Consider the following 22030-nt stretch of genomic DNA (forward strand, 5'->3'; position numbering starts at 1 on the left):
GACAGCTCTTTAGTCTTGGCCATAGTGGAGTTTGGAGTGTGACTGTTTGAGGTTGTGGACAGGTGTCTTTTATACTGATAACAAGTTCAAACAGGTGCCATTAATACAGGTAATGAGTGGAGGACAGAGGAGCCTCTTAAAGAAGAAGTTACAGGTGTGTGAAAGCCAGAAATCTTGCTTGTTTGTAGGTGACCAAATACTTGTTTTCCACCATAATTTGCAAATAAATTAATTAAAAATCCTACAATGTGATTTTCTGGAGAGAAAAAAACTCAATTTGTCTGTCATAGTTGATGTGTACCTATGATGAAAATTACAGGCCTCTCATCTTTTTAAGTGGGAGAACTTGCACAATTGGTGGCTGACTAAATACTTTTTACCCCCCACTGTATACCCCCCTTCTAATAAAGTACTTTGTTTAGAAACAGTCATTTGACTCAATCAAGGACATTATGTGAATTCAACGATATACACTGTGTATACTTAAGCAATAAGGCACGAGGGGGTGTGGTATATGGCCAATATACCACGGCTAAGGGCTGTTCTTAAACACGACGCAAAGCGGAGTGCCTGGATATAGCCCTTATCCGTGGTATATTGGCCATGTACCACAAACCCCCGAGGTGCCTTATTGCTATTATATACTGGTTACCAACATAATTACAGCAGTAAAAATAAATGTTTTGTTATACCCATGGTATACGGTCTGAAATACCACGGCTGTCAGCCATTCAGGGCTCGAACCAATTGTTGGCTGACTAAATACTTTTTCCCCCCCACTGTATACACATACATATACACACACGTATATACAGTTGAAGTCGGAAGTTTACATACACCTTAGCCAAATACATTTAAACTCAGTTTTTCACAATTCCTGACATTTAATCCTAGTAAACCTTCCCTGTCTTAGGTCAGTTAGGATCACCACTTTATTTTAAGAATGTGAAATGTCAGAATAATAGTAGAGAGAATGATTTATTTCAGCTTTTGTTTCTTTCATCACATTCCCAGTGGGTCAGAAGTTTACATACACTCAATTAGTATTTGGTAGCATTGCCTTTAAATTGTTTAACTTGGGTCAAACGTTTCGGGTAGCCTTCCACAAGCTTCCCACAATAAGTTGGGTGAATTTTGACTCATTCCTCCTGACAGAGCTGGTGTAACTGAGTCAGGTTTGTAGGCCTCCTTGCTCGCACATGCTTTTTCAGTTCTGCCCACAAATGTTCTATAGGATTGAGGTCAGGGCTTTGTGATGGCCACTCCAATACCTTGACTTTGTTGTCCTTAAGCCATTTTGCCACAACTTTGGAAGTATGCTTGGGGTCATTGTCCATTTGGAAGACCCATTTGCGACCAAGCTTTAACTTCCTGACTGATGTCTTGAGATGTTGCTTCAATATATCCACATTATTTTCCTTCTTCATGATGCCATCTATTTTGTGAAGTGCACCAGTCCCTCCTGCAGCAAAGCACCCCCACAGCATGACGCTCTAACCAGAATAGAAAGAGGAGTGGGAGGCCCCGGTGTACAACTGAGCAAGAGGACAAATACATTAGTGTCTAGTTTGAGAAACAGACGCCTCACAAGTCCTCAACTGGCAGCTTCATTAAATAGTACCCGCAAAACACCAGTCTCAACGTCAACAGTGAAGACCTTCTAGGCAGAGTTGCAAAGAAAAAGCCATATCTCAGACTGGCCAATAAAAAGAAAAGATTAAGATGGGCAAAAGAACACAGACACTGGACAGAGGAAGACTGGAAAAAAGTGTTATGGACAGACTAATCAAAGATTGAGGTGTTCGGATCACAAAGAAGAACATTTGTGAGATGCAGACCAAATGAAAAGATGCTGGAGGAGTGCTTGATGGTCTGGGGCTGCTTTGGTGGTGGTAAAGTGGGAGATTTGTACAGGGTAAAAGGGATCTTGAAGAAGGAAGGCTATCACTCCATTTTGCAATGCCATGCCATACTCTGTGGACGGCGCTTGATTGGAGCCAATTTCCTCCTACAACAGGACAATGACCTAAAGTACAGCTCCAAACTATGCAATATCTATTGAGGGAAGAAGCAGTCAGCTGGTATTCTGTCTATAATGGAGTGGCCAGCACAGTCACCAGATCTCAACCCTATTGAGCTGTTGTGGGAGCAGCTTGACCGTATGGTACATAAGAAATGCCAATCCAACTTGTGGGAGGTGCTTCAGGAAGCATGGGGTGAAATCTCTTCAGATTACCTCAACAAAATGACAACTAGAATGCCAAAGGTCTGCAAGGCTGTAATTGCTGCAAATGGAGGATTCTTTGACGAAAGCAAAGTTTGAAGGACACAATCACTATTTCTATTAAAAATCATTATTTCTAACCTTGTCAATGACTACATTTCCTATGCATTTTGCTATATTTCCTATTCAAACTCATTTCATGTATGTTTTCATGGAAAACAAGGAAATGTGTAAGTGACCCCAAACTTTTGAACGGTAGTGTGTGTATATATATATATATATATATATATATATATTACAAGTGGCGAGATATAGAAGGTGGGTTACATAAGGTGTCATAAAAGATTAGGATTGATGTTTATGGTTGTTGTCATTAGCTGTAGCACTGAGATAACAGAAACCAGCTGGCCACCATCATTCCTATAAAAGGGTGAAAGATCTCATGATATAATACATTTGTAGAGGTTTCCAAGGTTGTTTTTAATAGTCTAAATAGGTTTCCTTTCATTAGCTCCTTCCTTTCGTCTGCATTTGCATTGCGTTTGTTATGCACTAAAACGGAAGAAAGTGGACTGAAACAGAGATAGACTACCTGGATGTATCCAAAAAGAAGTGCTCATTTGAGTTTTCTGTTGCAAAATGTTTTTAAATGTATTCCGCTCCATGCCATAATGAACACAACCCTGGTAGGGCATCTATCATATTGCGTTTACGCCTCTCCAATACTTTCAGATCGATGCAGAAGAAGGAGAGGAGACTTCTGAGTATTGAGGCTCACCCCCAAAAAGAGGAACCAGAGCTAGCATTGAATTAGCCGACTCACACCCTGACTCACTCTTGCAAAGGTCCTTGGTAGGTTTGTGATGTATAGCCAACTCCTATGGCCAACTACAAATGTGGCCTGGTTGGCAAAGTCTTTCAGCCACAGACTGTCTGACTTCACTCTGAAAACAACACAAATAAATGCATACAGATACGGAATATCCCAACCTATAGAGCATTATACAAACACTCACAGCTCCACCTTTAACCTTACTTTACAATTCAAGCAAGACAGGCTTTCTGTATATACCTATACATGGATTGCGAGTAATAGCCTACTGTCTTTTCACCTTGCTAGCTACCAGTATAAAGGCTATCACTATAATAACATAAAAACTACAGGCACTTCAGAGAAGTGAAGAAATACACATAGGCAGAAATAAGGAACGAAGATGCATTTAAAAATAGAAAGACTGAATTAAAGCGTCTCACACCTTCAAGTCTGGCTAGTGACTACAGAAATAACTGGAAACTTAGTATCAACTCTGACAGAAATGTCCCCCACCCTTTGTGTGTGTGTCCATAATAGTGTATAGTGGCATAAGAGACGGTGTCTGTCTGTAGTACTGCAGAGGTGTGTGTTTGTGTGCGTGAGAGAGAGAGAGAGAGAGCGAAACCAGTCCTGAGGAGAGGCGTGAGTGACAGCTATTTTTAATGTGTGTGACTAACCACTGTCACCTCTCTGACAGCCACATATTGAAAGACTCTGCAGCTATAAGTGATGTTAATGTGCTGACATCTCTCACAATCAGCCTTGCGTTCCTCATCCTTCCCCATCTGTTCGTTCTCCATACATCCCCTTCAGTCAAGTTTATGAAGCCTTTATTAAATGGCAAAGTGATCGTTTCATGAGTCATATGGGATAGTTTACTATACTGTAAGTAACGTAACTAATGTTTACACTTTAGCGTGAGTTCTTCTCTTAACCTCTGTTTCACCCTTTGTACTTCCTTCCTTTTAAGTTTCTTCCTCTCTCTTGAAAACAGCAAGCACAAACTTTGCACCAGTAGATAGATGGTTGACTAAATCTGACATATAGGGACTGTTTCTTGGACACTGTTTATGCTTAGTCCTGGACTACTTCAAATTGAGCAAGCTTTTTGGTCCAGGACTAGGCTTAATCTGTGTCCAGGAAACTGTCCCTATGACAGGATACCTGCTTCTCAAACAGAGTTATCATCCATCCATTCACCACTTTATCTATTGACAAGTCCACCAGATTGAGTTTCATTTACTGGCAGCATTTCCTGGGGGTTATGACATTAGTCTCCACATGATGTCATGTAATCAAGGATGAGTGTTAATGGAACCTGATTCCCACTCTGGTGGGGAGCTTTGGGGCCTTCTCCGCTGATACCTCAGGGATTAGGCTTCTGCAGTCATCCTCTATAGCTGGCTGAGAGAGGGTCTCTGCTCACATCATTACACCAGAGCTGCTGGGATAGTAATGACCTCTAAAGGATGACCTGACCTCTGAGGTCCAACCTTACTGGGTGACTCATGCTTTTATTTGGCACCCCAAGTTTTCAGAGAAAAAAACATATATATATATATATATGTTTTAGACTAAAAGACTAAAAACAACAGCAAATCAGCTCCATGCAGGGCCATCACCAGAGCTTCATAACATTCAGGGTTCAGTCCTGAAGACCAGGGGCGGAGGGGTTTGCGGGTCCAAGAAAAAAAGTCATTTTCTAAAATAATTTCCTGCAATTCTACATCATTTTACATTACAATAACATGTTTTATACCACACAAATGACCAAAATGACAAGCTACTCTGACATTGACATACTGAGATCAAAAATCGAAAGACCCATTTCTTAAATGCAACCAATAGCACAGGCCAATGAAAAGAGTGGATACACAGATCTTAGGCCTACAATATGAGGAGGAAATTATAGTCCACCAACTTTCCAGTGGCACTCACGTATCCAAACTGTTTTTTTCGCACAATTGTATTTTGAAATATTGCGAAATACCTTTTAGCTGGTGCCTGCTGTTCACTGACAGCCACAACTCAACAATCAGCATGTGTGACATTTGCCGCGCGGGCTGCCCAATTGCGCGATTCCCGACTGTAGGCCTATGCGCTTTTCCACAAGGCCAAATAAGCAACAGTTATTATTATTAATTCAATGGAAAACATCAGGGAAGCTCTATTGTGTGTGTGTGTGTGTAGAGATGATCTGCATTGCTTTTGTTAGACTAATGATCATGAGTACTGACCTCAATTTAGCTAACATTTCCCAGCCTAATTCTAACCAAATATCCAAACCGAGATGAAGTGAAAAAAAAATCTGACATTGATTGATTTATCAAGACGAGTTCCCAAGCTTGTCTCAAAGTAGCGCAATGACGCTGTCCCAGTCAAAACGGTGTTGTAATTATCAGTTGACCACACAAGGCAATTGCTTTACATTTATTATAACCTGTGGTGTAGTGCTATTTGTTTAGGTAGCCTACCGGAGCACAATTATTTATAATTATTACGTCATCATTTCTGAATGAATGTTGGTCCCGCCATTTAGCCTATTGAATAAAATCATTTTAGAATATACATACAATGCATCATCCATATTTCACGATTGCCTATACCCACACGTGGCTCAATGAAAATGTTATATTTTTAAAATCCTCAAACACAAAATTAGGCCTACCTTATTATACATTTTCACTGTCAATCTTGAATGACAATTCTTCAAGTTTTACAGGTGAAACGTCCATGCTACATTTGTATGCCAACCATTTGATCCCAATCAATTTCATGGGAATATGGATGTCGATCTTCTTGAATGATGTAGGCTAAGCAGCCTAACTACTGTTTAGTCGAATTTTATAACAGATGGAGTTAAACACAGCCATCTGTATTTTGTTTCAATCAAAGCATATTCAACATTTCAGCACAATCATCCTAAATTGTAATAAGAAATTACGTGGTGATTTTGGTATAACAGTAGCCTAACATTATCCATGCTATTATACACGGTTTGTTATGTAGAATACTAATTAATCATTAAGTGATCTTGAGTTTCACGGAACCATAGCTCTATGAACTAAGCGGCGCAATCAGTTGACACATTTTTTTTTATATACCATCGCAGCAGTGCCAAAGATTCAGGGCTGACCCAAAATCCTTCGGTGCTAAAGCCACGAAAGCCAGGTCCTGGTGACGTCCCTGGCTCAAAGTTAATTTAATTTAGGAAACCTGTTCCAAAGTATTCACACGCATAATAGAGAGATTATATGTGATCGTATACAAATATAAGCAAGGTTTGAAATTATTATGTTTTAGTCAAATATTATATTTGTTTGGGCTTCTTGCAGACAATTTGCAGTCTACAAGTTATTTGTAATTATGTTCTGGTCCCCTGACCATCCACTCAAGAAAAAAATAATCGGCCTGCGGCTGAATCTAGTTGATGATTAGCCCAATATTGGACTAAAGGAGCCTAACGATACTTAGTCCAAGGACATTACATGTTCTGTTTAAAGGGCGAATTGGATCTGGAAGCCAAAACAGCCAGATACTCCATCTAAACGTGAATCGATTCTCAATTGTGGTACGGATCTAGAAACATAAATCCCTATACTTTCATATAACATCAAAAATAATTTCACAAATGCACACTTACTTAACAGTTGCAGCCGACATTATTTTTCAGTGACAAGTTTGTGGAGTCGGTCTTCTATTTACACAGTTTTCACACAGGTGTTCGGAGATGCAGATAGCTAATTGCACAGGTAGTCCGTCTGTTTTCCGTAAACAAGCGCTGTAACATGGAAATATGGCAGTGTGGGAACCCTAACCCTATAAAAGGTGTGTATCAATTTAACCTTTTGTTTTTGACAATTATTTATTGCTGCTATGAAAAATAAGGTTATTATGCTTCCGAAACCATACCGCAAGCGATGTGTGTTAATGTTCAGACCGAGCGTCGCGGCTCTTTACAAAATTCATGTAATGTAATGGAACGGAGAGAGTCATGAATGATCCAGAGCTAGTTGATGATCCCTGGCCTACATCCTATCATTAAGGCCATAATGTATTCTCAGTGTCAACAACTTCAAGAAGTTGAGTTAGCAAAGTGCCACAGCGAGTTGTTTTTAATCAGAATTTTGCATAATACGAAGCTAACGTTTGCCCCATACCTAGACTGAAAGAGAGAGAATCTAGGCTACTTGAGAAAATGTGACATTGCAAATATTTTCCCCTTGAGATAGGCTACAAACTACACTGTATGGGGGCGGGCTGTAACCAGTCTTCTAAATATTATAAATTGGCCTAAATTTGCAGCAGCCTGAGTATGGTCATGTTTTATCAGATAGGTATAAAACACCGGTAGTCTACATTCACACTATTTTCCTAATGCTATGCCCCACATGTGCACAGCCTAACCATAAATCATGTTCGTAGCCTCTTTTGTTGTGAATTGTCATTTTGAGAAGAAAAAAAAAATCTATGACACACGAAAATCTACCATTGTTAGGCTACAATGTGTTCCTTTCTAAAAAAAAATATTGACAATTAACACCAAGGTTGCAAACGCGACATTGTAACATTGTAGAATATCGAAACAAAACAGGCAAGTGCACAAATCAGATTTTCCACGCCCATACCTCATTGTTTGGCGAGACTGCAAATCCTCTCTCCCAAGCTAGATGTTTGGTTTCTGATGAGAAGCCGGTGTAGAAAAATAGAAGACATAAGATATAACGATGGCAAAAATGTGATACACACATGTATCAATCTAGCCACCCTAATCGGGCTGTGCACGAATGGGCGAAATAGACAGCAGCACACAACGAAAATGTCCAGGGGTGTATTCACTAGGAACCAAACAGAAGCAAACAGAACGAAACGGGGAGGGACTTACCTGAATTTGTCCAATAGAAACTCTCGTAGTCTTTGTAAAACGTTTTCCGTTTGGAGTAAACAGTCTCCGTTGCAAAACGCTTAGGACTAATGATTACACCACTGGGGTGTATTCATTAGGCCTACGTCTTTCAACGGAAACCATTTACCGTTTAACAACCAAACGGAAGCAAACAGAGCAAACGGACCTAAACGGGGAGGGGCCTACCTGAATTTGTCGAATAGAACAGTTTGGAGTAAACGGTTTCTGTAGCAATACGTTTTGCAACAGACGAAACTTTTGCAACAGAATCGTAGTACACCCCTCGTTCAAGGGGGAATAAGTTCAATGGATGACTGAATGGGGTAGTGGGGCAAGCTTGTCAAATCCTATCACCATCCCTCCTCCTGCCACACCGCTCTACTCGACTACTGAAGTTTACTCCTGAAACAGAGGCAGAGATTGTTTTGGATCGTGCTAAAGGGGCTACGATTTGAATGGGGGGCTATTTTCTTTCACGTGGCGCCTGATTTCGTGTTGATCTGAGCGCCCATCCACGTAGCCCAGTGCTTCTGTCCAATTGAGCTTATTCAAATCAAATTTTATTTGTCACATTTCACATGCGCTGAATACAACAGGTTGACTTTTACCGTGAAATGCTTACATTTGAGCCCTTCCTTTCCCAACAATGCGGAGTTATAAAGTAAGAAAAGTCAGCAAAAAACAAAAAAGTAAATTCTAACACAATAAAATAACAATAAGGAGACAATATACAGGAGTACTAGTACTGAGTCAATGTGCAGGGGTACAAGGTCGTTGAGATAATATGTACATGTAGGTAGTGGTAAAAGTGACTAGGCAATCAGGATAGATAATAAAGAGAGTAGCAGCAGCATATGTGAAGAGTGTGAAAGAGTGTGTGTGTGGCATCAATATGCATTTGTGTGTTTTAGGTGTGTGAGCGTATGTAGTGTGTGTGTATTGGAGTGTCAGTGTAGTATGTGTGAGTGGGTACAGTCCAGTGAGTGTGCATAGAGCCGGTGCAAGAAAGTCAGTGCAAATAAAAATGGGGTCCATGCAAATAGTCAGGGTAGCCATTTGATTAACTGTTCAGCATTCTTATGGCTTGGGGGTAGAAGCTGTTCAGGAGCCTTTTGGTCCCAGACTAGGCGCTCCGGTACTGCTTGCTGTGCCGTAGCAGAGAGAACAGTCTATGACTTGGGTGGCTGGAGTCTTTGACCATTTTTAGGTGTACTGTGATGTACTGTGCCTTATGCACTACCCTCTGTAGCGCCTTACTGTTGGATGCCAAGCAGTTGTCATACCAAGCGGTGATTTGTCTTCCTGATGTTGAAGGAGAGGTTGTTGTCTCTGACCTTCCTATACGCTGTCTCATCGTCGTCGGTGATCAGGCCTAACACCGTCTTGTTGTCGGCAAACTTAATGTTGGTGTTGGAGTCATGCGCTGCCACACAGTCGTGGGTGAACAGGGAGTACAGGAGGGGACTAAGCACACACCCCTAAGGGGCCCCCATGTTGCGGGTCAGCGTGGCGGATGTGTTTGCCTACCTTCACCACCTGGGGCGGCGCGTCAGGGAGTCCAGGGAGCAGTTGCAGAGGGAGGTGTTCAGTCCCAGGGTCCTGAGCTTGGAGGGCACTATGGCGTTAAATGCTGAGCTGTAGTCAATGAACAGCATTCTCACATACTGTAGGTTTTCCTTTTGTCCAGGTGGGAAAGGGCAGTGTGGAGTGCAATATAGATTGTGGATCTGTTGGTGCGGTATGCGAATTGGAGTGGGTCCAGGGTGTCTGGGATAATGGTGTTGATGTGAGCCATGACCAGCCTTTCAAAGCATTTCATGGCTACAAATGTGCATGCTACGGGGCGATAGTCATTTAGACAGGTTACCTTGCAGAATTTAAAGGGGAAGCGGTGGTGCATTTGTTTACTATTGCTGATTTTGGAGAGCCTCAGGGTGTGCAGGGTTTTGTTACAGCACAGCACTAAAACACGCCTGATTCAAATAGTCTGGGTGTTGTTGAATCAGGTTAGAGGTGGAACAATACGTGCATGCACACTCTAGGATAAGGGTTAGTGATAGGCCTATTACTACTCAACATGAAAATATCAAAAGCAGAAGGATGCTTATGTTTGCAAAATATACTATGGAAATCAATTTCCCATTGGGAAGTTTGCATTTTCGTTGTCACTATTGCGCACTTACTGGCCCTATATGAGAATGAGATCAAAGTACTATTTCCAAGCCTGGAATGAAGTCACATATGGGGAAAAGAGATGGGAGACAGTGTAGCCACAAACAAGAACATTATCGTGCCGACAAATGTCTATGGCTCTGCAGCAATGTGAAATCTATTGCACCAACAGTGTTTTCAGAGTTTCGAAATTTGAGGCTTTCATATCCTTTCCCGGACACCTTCACATCATTTTTTTACTTCCTGTTTACTGAGTAATTTATGCATGGGTACTTCAAAAACAGGAATTACTTACTGAAATTACATTTGTCCAATGATTAGGCTATATATTGACATTCTAAAAGGTGACGTCTGTGGTAAAAATTGACAAATCAAGTTCAAATTGTATTAGTCGTATGTACGGGATAGGCATGGTATACATCGTCCAATGAAATGCTTACTTGCAGGTTCCTTCTCGACAATGCAACAATAAGAAATAATAAAAGATGAGAATACGAACAAAGTAAATGGCAGTAGAATAGAAAAATACATTTTAGCATAAGTATAATACAGGAAGGCACAATTTATAGTCCAATATTTACACGCGTATTGGGGAAGGGGGGGATTGGGGCTAGTGTGTAAATTGAGCAGTATAATAAGTCTTGTAGCAGCAGTGTGATGTGTGTAGCATTAATTTATACATACACTACCAGTCAAATGTTTGGACACCTACTCATTCCAGGGTTTTTCTTAATTTTTTTACTATTTTTTACATGGAATCATGTAGTAACCAAAAAAAGTGTTAAACAAATCAAATTATATTTTATATTTGAGATTCTTCAAATAGCTACACTTTGCCTTGATGACAGCTTTGAACATTCTTGGCATTCTCTCAACCAGCTTCATGAGGTAGTCACCTGGAATGCATTTCAATTAACGTGTGCCTTCTTAAAAGTTAATTTGTGTAATTTCTTTCCTTCTTAATGCGTTTGAGCCAATCAGTTGTGTTGTGACAATGTAGGGTGGTATACAGAAGATTGCCCTATTTGGTAAAAGACCAAGTCCATATTATGGCAAGAACAGCTCAAATAAGCAAAGAAAAACTACAGTCCATCATTACTTTAAGACATGAAGGTTAGTCAATACGGAACATTTCAAGAACTTTTAAAGTTTCTTCAAGTGCAGTTGCAAAAACCATCAAGCGCTATGCTGAAACTGGCACTCATGAGGACAACCACAGGAATGGAAGACCCAGAGTTACTTCTGCTGCAGAGGATAAGTTCATTAGAGTTACCAGCCTCAGAATTTGCAGCCCAAATAAATGCTTCACAGAGTTCAAGTCACAGACACATCGCAACATCAACTGTTCAGAGGGGACTGTGTGAATCAGGCCTTCATGGTTGAATTGCTGCAAAGAAACCACTACTAAAGGACACCAATAATAAGAAGAGACCTGCTTGGGCCTAGAAACACGAGCAATGGACATTAGACCAGTGGAAATTTGTCCTTTGGTCTGGAGTCAATAATTTGAGATTTTTGGATCCAACCGCCGTGTCTTTGTGAGACGCGGTGTGAGTGAACGGATGATCTCCACACGAGTAGTTCCCACCGTAAAGCATGGAGGAGGTGGTGTTATGGTGTGGGGGTGCTTTACTGGTGACACTGTCTGTGATCTATTTAGAATTCAAGGCACACTTAACCAGCGTGGCTACCACAGCATTCTGCAGCGATACGCCATCCCATCTGGTTTGGGCTTAGTGGGACTATCATTTGTTTTTCAACAGGACAATGACCCAACACACCTCCAGGCTGTGTAAGGGCTATTTTACCAAGAAGGGGAGTGATGGAGTGCTGCATCAGATGACCTGGCCTCCACAATCCCCCAACCTCAAACCAATTGAGATGGTTTGGGATGAGTCGAACGGCAGAGTGAAGGAAAAGCTGCCAACAAGTGCTCAGCATATGTGTGAACTCCTTCAAGACTGTTGGAAAAGCATTCCAGGTGAAGCTGGTTGAGAGAATGCCAAGAGTGTGCAAAGCTGTCATCAAGGCAAAGGGTGGCTATTTGAAGAATCTCAAATATAAAATATATTTTGATTTGTTTAACACTTTTTTGGTTACTACATGATTCCATATGTGTTATTTCATAGTTGATGTCTTTACTGCTTTTGACTGGTACTGTATGTGTGTGTGTGACAGTAAAGGAGAGCACAGCTCGTGGCTGGGGTGTGTGGGGTCCTTGATGATGCTGTGGGCCTTCCTCAGGCACCGTTTCCAGTAGATGTCCTGGATGGGTGGGAGCACGGTCCCAGTGATGTACTGGGCCATCTTCACCTCCCGCTGGAGTGCCTCGCTGTCTTGGATGGATTAAAACCTGTACCAGGCCGTGATGCAACCGGTCAGGACGCTCTCGACCATGCAGCGATAGTACTGTATTTGGAGAGAAACCGGGGAGGCATGGAGAATTTATTCAGCCGCATTAGGAAGTATACGCTGTTGCGCCCTCTTGACAAGAGTGGTGGTGTTGTTGGTCCATTTTGCTGTACTGTATACCAAACTTAACATTAGTAGGAAATCCCAAATCCTCAGTGAAATCATGCAGAGTAGCCCACCACTAGAGGGCATTGAAATATCACATTCTATAGTATACAGTATGCATGCTGTACTGTAGCTCAAGGCTGAGAGGCTCATCACTGTCTGGCTATGCAAGGAAGGACCCAAGTGCCACTTTTACCACAAATGTGATGTTAGCCAATAACCTTAAACATTCCCTACTTTCTTAACAGTTTAGACTCTATACACAACATTAGGAACACCTTCCTAATATTGAGTTGCAGCCCCTTTGTCCTCAGAACAGCCTCAATTCATTGGGGCAGGGATGACAAGATGTCGAAAGCGTTCTACAGGGATGTTGGCCATGTTGACTCCAATGCTTCCCACAGTTGTGTCAAGTTGGCAGGATGTCCTTCATACACACAGGAAACTGTTGAGCGTGAAAAACACAGCAGTTGCAGTTCTTGACCCAATCAAACCATTGCACCTACTACCATACCCCGTTCAAAGGCACTTAAATATTTTGTCTTGCCCATTCACCCTCTGAACAGCACACATACACAATCCATGTCTCAATGCTTACAAATCATTTAACCTGTCTCCTCCCCTTCATCTACACTGATTGATGTGGATTTAACAGGTTACCTCAATAAGGGATCATAGCTTCCAACTGGATTCACCTGGTCAGTCGGTCATGGAAAGAGCAGGTGTTCCTAACGTTTTGTACACTGTGTATTTAACCATTTTGTCCTTTCTAGCATGGCCATCAAGCGACTTCCACCCAAGAGGGCTACAGTTTTTCAGGTTTTCCTCAGCTACATTAAATGCAAGGCTTTCATAGATATAGAGCAAAAACATGTGTTTATTAAAATATTAAACAAAGAGAATAAACATGAACAAAATGTTCCTTGTAGGAATTTTATCCCCACCTCAATAATAAACAGGCCTATATCAGATTGGAGCTTTGAGTACAAAATTCAGCAGTTTGAAAAACTACAAGATCGGCCAATAATATTAATTTGTATCCATTACGTGTGTACATTTGGGTGTGGGCGTCATATCAAACAATATTAAATCATAACACAAACAGAGGGGTCATGTTCAAAAGGGCACCTTATGGTTTTGGTTTTCAACATAAGGTCACGTATGGTCAAGCAAAGTGACATCCAAACTAATAGCTCAGCTCTAACAGGTTGGAAGAAACAAATTCTGATTTAGTTGATGTTCCGTTGCAGACCATTCAAAGTAATTTCAAAACTTTTTGAAAACTTGGGCCTTACTGAAAGAGATCCAATTGCCATGATGAATCCAGTTCTGAGTCACATTCAGTAGTCAAAAAGAGAAAAGGTTTTCAAATGGAAAACAAAGTGTTCGGGAAATAGACCACCACTAAAAGTTTCTTCCATGTCATGCCTACAGAACTTGACCCAAGGTCACGTTTAGTAGTCAAACATTGTGGAACGTTTTATATAGAAATGTAATGAATAGAGCTGACGTGATTCCTTATTCTAGATGTCAGAGATGCATATTTGTTCCACATTATATATTTATATCTAAATGTTCCACAACGTTGTGCCCTGTTGAACGCAGCCCTGGTGTGGAGAGCAAACAAACAAATGACTGAGTGACTAAAACCATTTCATGTACTTGACAAATGCTGTGGAACGTTTTAGATTGATGTGATTGCTCATTCTAAAAAGGGGCATGAACATTCCACAACATTGTGTCCTGATGAACATGGCCCTGCTCTTGCAGTCTCTCAGCTAAAGCAGGGTAGTATTCACTAGAAACCAAACAAAAGAAAACGGACCAAAACAGGGAGGGACTACCTGAACTTGTCCAAATTATTTTTTTACAAAAAAATGTTTCCTATTGCAAAACGTTTTTCAACGGTGTGTACTAATGAATACGACCCAGTGTGGTACAGACTTTGGGTGAGATGTCAGTCTACTTCCCCCCAGTCCCAGTGATAAGAGGGTTCCTCAACACAACGATGACAGAGTCCCCTCTCAGAAACATCTTGGAGATGTACCGGTCCTTGTTCACTGGCTTGGACTTCTTTTTCCCCTTGCCACTCTTCGGGACCTCTGTCCACATCTCCTTCACATTCTCCAACACCATGTTGCAGTGCCTACATAGAGAGAACAAGACAATGTTAAATTAAACTGAACAAAAATATAAAAACGCAACAATTTAGTTTGTTTATATAAGGAAATCAGTCAATAGAAATAAATAAATTACGCTCCAATCTATGGCTTTCACATGACTGGGCAGGGGTGAAGCCATGGGTGGGCCTTGGAGGGCATAGGCCCAACCCCTTGGCAGCCAGGCCCACCCACTGGGGAGCCAGGCCCAGCCAATCAGAATGAGTTTTTCCCCACAAAATGGCTTTATTAGACAGAAATACTCCTCAGCACCCCCCCTCAGACGATCCCGCAAGTGAAGAAGCCAGATGTGGAGGTCCTGGGCTGGCGTGGTTACTCAGTTCGTAGAGCATGGCGCTTGCAACGCCAGGGTTGTGGGTTCGATTCCCACGGGGGGCCAGTAAAAAAATGAATATGTATGCACTCTAACTGTAAAGTCGCTCTGGATAAGAGCGTCTGCTAAATGACTAAAATGTAAATGTGGTCTGCAGTTGTGAGGCTGGTTGGAGGTACTGCCAAATTCTCTAAAATGACATTGGAGGCAGCTTATGGTAGAGAAATGAACATTCAATTCTCTGGCAACAGCTCTGGTGGACATTCCTGCAGTCAACATACCAATTGCACGCTCCTTCAAAACTTGAGGCATCTGTGGCATTGTGCTGTGTGACAAAACTTGAACATTTTAAAGTGGCCTTTTATAGTCCCCAGCACAAGGTGCACCTGCGTAATGATCATGCTGTTCTGAGATTTTTTTATTTCAGCTCTTGAAACAGGTGACCAACACTTTATATGTTGCGTTTACATTTTTGTTCAGTGTACATGCTAATTGAAATGGGGTTTGGGATCAAACCAATAGAATAATCCAAACAAGACATGAGGTCATGATTTGAAGGTGAAATGTAGTTTATTTTCAGCCAAAATAACTCAGTCATTTCAGTTATTCATTACCTGTCGAAGGCTTTGACTCGTCCCAGTAGCTTCTTGTTATTGCGGCAGTTGACTAGAACTTGTGTGTTGCTTTTCACGGACTGGGTGAGCACAGACAGTGGTCCAGTGTTGAATTCTTCCTCCTCTCGTTTCTGCAACTCTTCTGGAGTCATCTCAGACTTGGGTTTATTCAGCAAACTCCTAGAAAGACCAAATAACGTGTCAAAACGCATCATCTAAAACCTAGCTATAGGTATTAGTTAGGTAACTGTCAAAAGTGCACAATATTAATAATAACACATGGGATTTATATAGCGCTTTACAAGGACCCAAAGTCGCTTTACAATTGAAAAAAAAACAGTAGACTAAACAAAACATCAGACTAAACAAAAAAAATGAATAATGACAGGGGTGGGGTCAAGGAAGGGAAAGAGTGTAACATACAAGGCTAAACCTAAGCTCATTATTTTGTTTAACTATCAACAATGGTTAGCTAGCCACCTCTATAAATTGCAGCTAGATAGCTTAGCTAACGTGAGCAATTCAGATTCAAGCACGTTAACGTTAGCTAGCTAGCCTGTAGCAGAATGATTCAGAATCAACTTTGAGTAAACTCATTACAACCAAATTCCAGCAAACATTGAAAAACAAACGCATTTTGTTGATCAAATAAATGAATACTCAACTTACATGTTTGCTATTTATGTTCTGAATGAATGAGGATAAAATTATCTTTCGGACTGAAAATCCCAAATACTTCCGGGTAAATAAAAGGCTCCTCTGCAGTCCTAACAATGGACACAATGTAGCGGCATCTACTGACAAGGAGTATAAATGCTACTACACCACAGCTAATTTATTCATTTCCCCCCTAATAATATTTCAGGTATTGATTGAGATATAAATGTAAATTCAGGTTTTGTATCGTATTGATCTCAAAATAGCAACAATGGGTAACATAACCGTTTTTGCAGTCACCCTTCCTTGCCCTATGGTTAACATTGTACTGAAAATTGCATGTCATTGTGACTACTCATCTTGTGATAATCCATTCCTATGACCAATCATGATTAACTGAACAAGATATAAGATGTATTGTGAACTCTTATAACAAAAAAACACCTTCACAGACACTTTTACAGACACAAAGTTGACAACATAGGCACCATCATTCTTTGGCATGTATTTTCAAACGGTGTTATCACACACGCACACACACACAAACACTGGTGTCACCTATGTATTTCTCTTTCTTATCCCTTTAACTAAAATAATTAGCTAAGGGCATGGCTCACACCGCAGACACAGATATTTAACAGTGAAACATGCCCTCTCTTTCCTTCATGTTCAGACTGGTCAGCTCAAATTTAACTATGCAAATAAGACCTAGTGTAGTATCTGCGTATCTGTGCTGGTTCTTTGAGTCTTTTATGTCTTTCATCGTCATCAATCAGTTTAAACCAACTTGGTCCACACATCTCACACACAAAAGACGATCTATTGACATGTGCAAATGCAGTGCTTTGTGTGACTCCACATGATCTCTGCCTGATTTAGGCTATGTAGCAGTAGTAGACCTGTTCTAACACAAAAGTGTCAAACAAGTGTCATACAAGTTTAATATTTTAATTGATTAATAATGGAATTAAATTAGGAAATATGGCAACATGTTCAAATTTTCCAAAATCAGAGAATGTATTTTATAGCACTTGGGTATTTCCAATCAGTTTCAGGGGATTTCTCTCTCGCTCTCTCTCTCTCTCTCTCTCTCTTTGGTGTGGCTCTACTATTGATTTCCATGCTGCATCATACATTTGCATACAGTTACAGCGCAGCTCCGGAGGACATCAGGACACAGTACAGTCAACAGTCTTCTGGCTGTCTGAAAGAGGCAGCCATCCCCACAAACTGGCTCAATCAATGTTGTTTCACCGTCATTTTAACAAAACAAATCTATATTTTTCCTTCCGATGATGTTGCATCAAAGTGGAAAAGTTATCTGATTTTAAAGAAGTCATAAACGTAAAGAAGTTTCGGAAATGTCCAATCAAACGTAGGCCTAAATACAAATTTGATGTTGAACTTACATCTGTGCCCAGTGGGCTGTCTGTCAAACCTGTCTACAGGAGCCTGTAGGAATTACATCATGTTCAACTACATAGAACAACAACAAAATTCACACATACAGAAACTCAGGTGTGATGACTGCTGTATGACCATTATGTGAACGTTTCAAACCTCTGTATCTGTGAATCCTTAGAGTATAAATGCAGGTCATAATCGCAGATACAGTGTATTAGCTAACAACATACCTTCAATAGATTCTCCCCTTTAGTAAGTCTGAAGAATAGGGAGGGAGACTCAGCTCTTGAAACCACTTTGTTGTATTTTTGTGTGTGATTATTTTGTGATTATTTATGAATTGTATGCACACAGACAGAGACTTAAGACAAAGGAAAGAATAAAACCAACAATCCCATCCCTCCCTCAGGACCTCCCCAACCCTTTTTTGCTTGACCTTACAGCACATGCAAAACTCATTCCACAGATGGACGAGTGTCTGTAGGTTTTCACTCGTTACTTATACTTGATTGATTAATTAAGGTCAATTAGTAAGGAACTCCCCTCACCTGGTTGTCTAGGGCTTAATTTAAAGGAAAAAACTAAAACCCGCAGACAGTCGGCCGTCCGTGGAATGAGTTTGACACCCCTGCCTTACAGTAACAACCTCTGAGGCTTACACTTTTTCTTTAGCCCCATCCGTGCTACTGACAGTTTATGAAGACAATTGAAAACCTTTCTAAGCTGAAGGATTCTCTTGCTGTGGTGTTGGGATGTTTTTCTGTTGACCTCTATGGCATTTGCATGTTGGGGTTTTGTGTCTGGCTGCTGCAGCTGTATTTGCCATTCAGAGTCCAGTGAAATGAGCCAAACAGAGTTCTGTTTCTCTCTCTCTCTCTCTCTCTCTCTCTCTCTCTCTCTCTCTCTCTCTCTCTCTCTCTCTCTCTCTCTCTCTCTCTCTCTCTCTCTCTCTCTCTGAATTCAATTCAATTCAAAGCAAGTGAAGTAGATGAATTAAACAATACCTATTAACAGTAAATATTACACTCAGAAGTTCCAAAAGAATAAAGACATTTCAAATGTCATATTATGTATATATACAGTGTTGTAACAATGTGCAAATAGTTAAAGTACAAATGGGAAAATAAATGAACATAAATATGGGTTGTATGTACAATGGTGTTTGCCCTTTCTTGTGGCACAAATCTTGCTGCTGTGATGGCACACTGTGGTATTTCACCCAGTAGATAAGGGAGTTCATCAAAATTGGGTTTGTTTTCTCTAATATGGTCATACATTTGGCAGGAGGTTAGGAAGTGCAGTTCAGTTTCCGCCTCATTTTGTGGGCAGTGTGTACATAGCCTGTCTTCTCTTGAGAGCACGGTCTTCCTACGGCGGCCTTTCTCAATAGCAAGGCTATGCTCACTGAGTCAGCACATAGTCAAAGCTTTCCTTAAGTTTGGGTCAGTCACAGTGGTCAGGTATTCTGCCACTGTGTGCTCTCTGTTTAGGGCCAAATAGCATTCTAGTTTGCTCTGTTTTAAAAATAAAATATTTCCAATGTGTCAAGTAATTCTCTTTTTGTTTTCTCATGATTTAGTTGGGTCTAATTGTGTTGTTGTCCTGGGGCTCTGTGGGGTCTGTTTGTGTTTGTGAACAGAGCCCCAGGACCAGCTTGCTTAGGGGACTCTTAAATTAATCTCTCTGTAGGTGATAGCTTTGTTATGGAAGGTTTGGGAATCGCTTCCTTTTAAGTGGTTATAGAATTTAACGTCTCTTTTCTGGATTATGATAATTAGCGGGTATCGGCCTAATTGTGCTCTGCATGCATTATTTTGTGTTTTTCGTTGTACACAGAGGATATTTTTGCAGAATTCTGCATGCAGAGTCTCAATTTGGTGTTTGTCCCATTTTGTGAATTCTTGGTTGGTGAGCAGACCCCAGACCTCACAACCATAAAGGGCAATGGGTTCTATAACTGATTCAAGTATTTTTAGCCAGATCCTAACTGGAATGTCAAATTTTATGTTCCTTTGATGGCATAGAAAGCCCTTCTTGCCTTGTCTCTCAGATCGTTCACAGCTTTGTGGAAGTTACCTGTGGCGCTGATGTTTAGGCCGAGGTATGTACAGTTGAAGTCGGAAGTTTACATACACATAGGTTGGAGTCATTAAAACTCATTTTTCAACCACACATTTCTTGTTAACAAACTATAGTTTTGGAAAGTCGGTTAGGACATCTACTTTGTGCAAGACACAAGTAATTTGTCCAACAATTGTTTACAGACAGATTATTTCACTTATAATTCACTGTATCACAATTCCAGTGGGTCAGAAGTTTACATACACTAAGTTGACTGTGCCTTTAAACAACTTGGAAAATTCCAGAAAATGATGTCATGGCTTTAGAAGCTTCTGATAGGGTAATTGACATAATTTGAGTCAATTGGAGGTGTACCTGTGGATGTACAATAGTACGCAAGTATAAACACCATGGGACCACGCAGCCGTCATACCGCTCAGCAAGGAAGAAGCCACTGCTCCAAAACCGCCATAAAAAATCCAGACTACGGTTTGCAACTGCACATGGGGACAAAGATTGTACTTTTTTGAGAAATGTCCTCTGGAAGACATACAAGACCTCTTCGTTTTAGATAGATATCTCTTCGTGTTGTTGTTTGTTTAGTGTTTTCCAGTCTATCGATTCTTCAATTACATTGAGCTGATTTCTGACATGCTGTTCCTTCTTTTTCCATAGTTTATTTCTGTATTGTTTTAGTGATTCACCATAGTGAAGGCGTAGGCTCAGGTTTTCTGGGTCTCTATGTTTTTGGTTGAATAGGTTTCTCAATTTCTTTCTTAGGTTTTTGCATTCTTTATCAAACCATTTGTCATTATTGTTACTTTTCTTCAGTTTACTGTTAGAGATTTTTAGATTTGATAGGGAAGCTGAGAGGTCAAATATACTGTTTAGGTTTTCTACTGCCAAGTTTACTCCTTCACTATTACAGTGGAAAGTTTTGTCCAGGAAGTTGTCTAAAAGGGACTGGTAGTTTTTTGGTAGGTTTCGACACTACTTTCCTTCCATCTATAGCATTTCTTAATATTATTCAGTTCCTTTGGCTTTGATGCCTCATGATTGAGTATTGCTCTGTTCAAGTAGACTGTGATTTTGCTGTGGTCTGATAGGGGTGTCAGTGGGCTGACTGTGAACGCTCTGAGAGACTCTGGTCTGAGGTCAGTGATAAAGTAGTGGGGGGGCACTGCTGCCTTGTATAGGTGGACCTGGTCGTAAAGGCTGTTCAAGTCCAGGGTGGAGTGGTGGGCCAGGTAGACATTTGGTTTTGAGGCACAGTCAAGGGAAATACTTGCGTTTACCTGCTGTATGGTAGCAGGGTGGAAGTATTTTTGTGGTAGCAGGGTTGAGACAACCACTTGAGTGCTGTGGCCACCCTTTCCTGCTGTGTTCTCAGGTCGTTTGTGCCTGTGTATATTATTATGTGGTTGGGTGATCCTAGTTGGTCCTCAGACAGAAGGTCTAGGGTGCGCTGGGTGTTTGGACACCAGAGTTTAGACACTGTGTTTGGGAAAACGTTTATTTTCTTGTATGTATTTCCCGTTTGAGTCCATAAGGAGTACAATCTGTGGCTTGTGTATGTCCACAGTGGGTGTGGGGGGGTCGTCAGGAAGGCTATCAGGGGGTGCTCAGAGGGGTTGGGATCCCCTGGGCTTGGGGTTCTTCATTTGTTTGTCGAGGCTATGGTCAGGGTCTAGGGTGTACTGTTCTGCTGCGGTGTTGAGACTTTGGTCAGGATCTGAGGTGGGCTGTTCTGCTGGCTTCTCTGCGGGGGTGGCCACCTCTTTAACGGGTTGTTCTCTGTCATCCGTCATCGTTCTCACCTTCTCCTCCAGCACTCTGATCCTCTCCTCTAGTGCTCTGTTCTTCTCCTGCTCCTGTTCTTTCTCCAGTTGATGTTGTCTCACCACAGTCCAGAGTGCAGACATGTCTCTCTCCACCTCTAGCTCTCCAGGTCTAGTTAAGGGGGTGTTGTTGTGCTGGACTGTTGTCTGAGTCTGTGCTGACTGGAGTGTAATCACCTGCTGTTCCAGCTCCACCTGCCTTACCTCCAGCTGGGTGAATTTATCCTTCATTTCAATGAGGGAGTAGTACTCTGTGCTGGGAAGTTGACTTTCCACTTGGGGTTGCTCGTCAGTGGGGTTATTTAATGAAGAGGTCTGGTCTGACCCGCT

At 41.2% G+C, this 22030-nt stretch overlaps 2 protein-coding genes across 2 annotated transcripts in view; both read right to left on the bottom strand.

Annotated features, from left to right (window-relative positions):
• Nucleotides 1–7858, bottom strand: part of LOC121580122 (vasodilator-stimulated phosphoprotein) — a 43455-nt gene extending 35597 nt beyond the window's left edge. Inside the window, exon 1 of the mRNA XM_041895175.1 lies at nt 7667–7858. Within this exon, the coding sequence (XP_041751109.1) occupies nt 7667–7671 (5 nt within the window). The 5' untranslated portion in view covers nt 7672–7858. The remainder of the gene's footprint in view (nt 1–7666) is intronic.
• A 5634-nt stretch (nt 7859–13492) lies between these two features.
• Nucleotides 13493–16516, bottom strand: LOC121579247 (small nuclear ribonucleoprotein Sm D2). The gene is made up of 3 exons (XM_041893686.1): nt 16410–16516; nt 15741–15920; nt 13493–14779 (listed from the first exon to the last, which is right to left on the bottom strand). Coding segments are annotated over exons 1-3 (366 nt in total). The 5' UTR covers nt 16412–16516; the 3' UTR covers nt 13493–14595.
• Nucleotides 16517–22030: the final 5514 nt, after the last annotated feature.

This window comes from Coregonus clupeaformis, chromosome 13 (genome assembly GCF_020615455.1).
Source record: "Coregonus clupeaformis isolate EN_2021a chromosome 13, ASM2061545v1, whole genome shotgun sequence".
Lineage (NCBI taxonomy): Eukaryota > Metazoa > Chordata > Actinopteri > Salmoniformes > Salmonidae > Coregonus > Coregonus clupeaformis.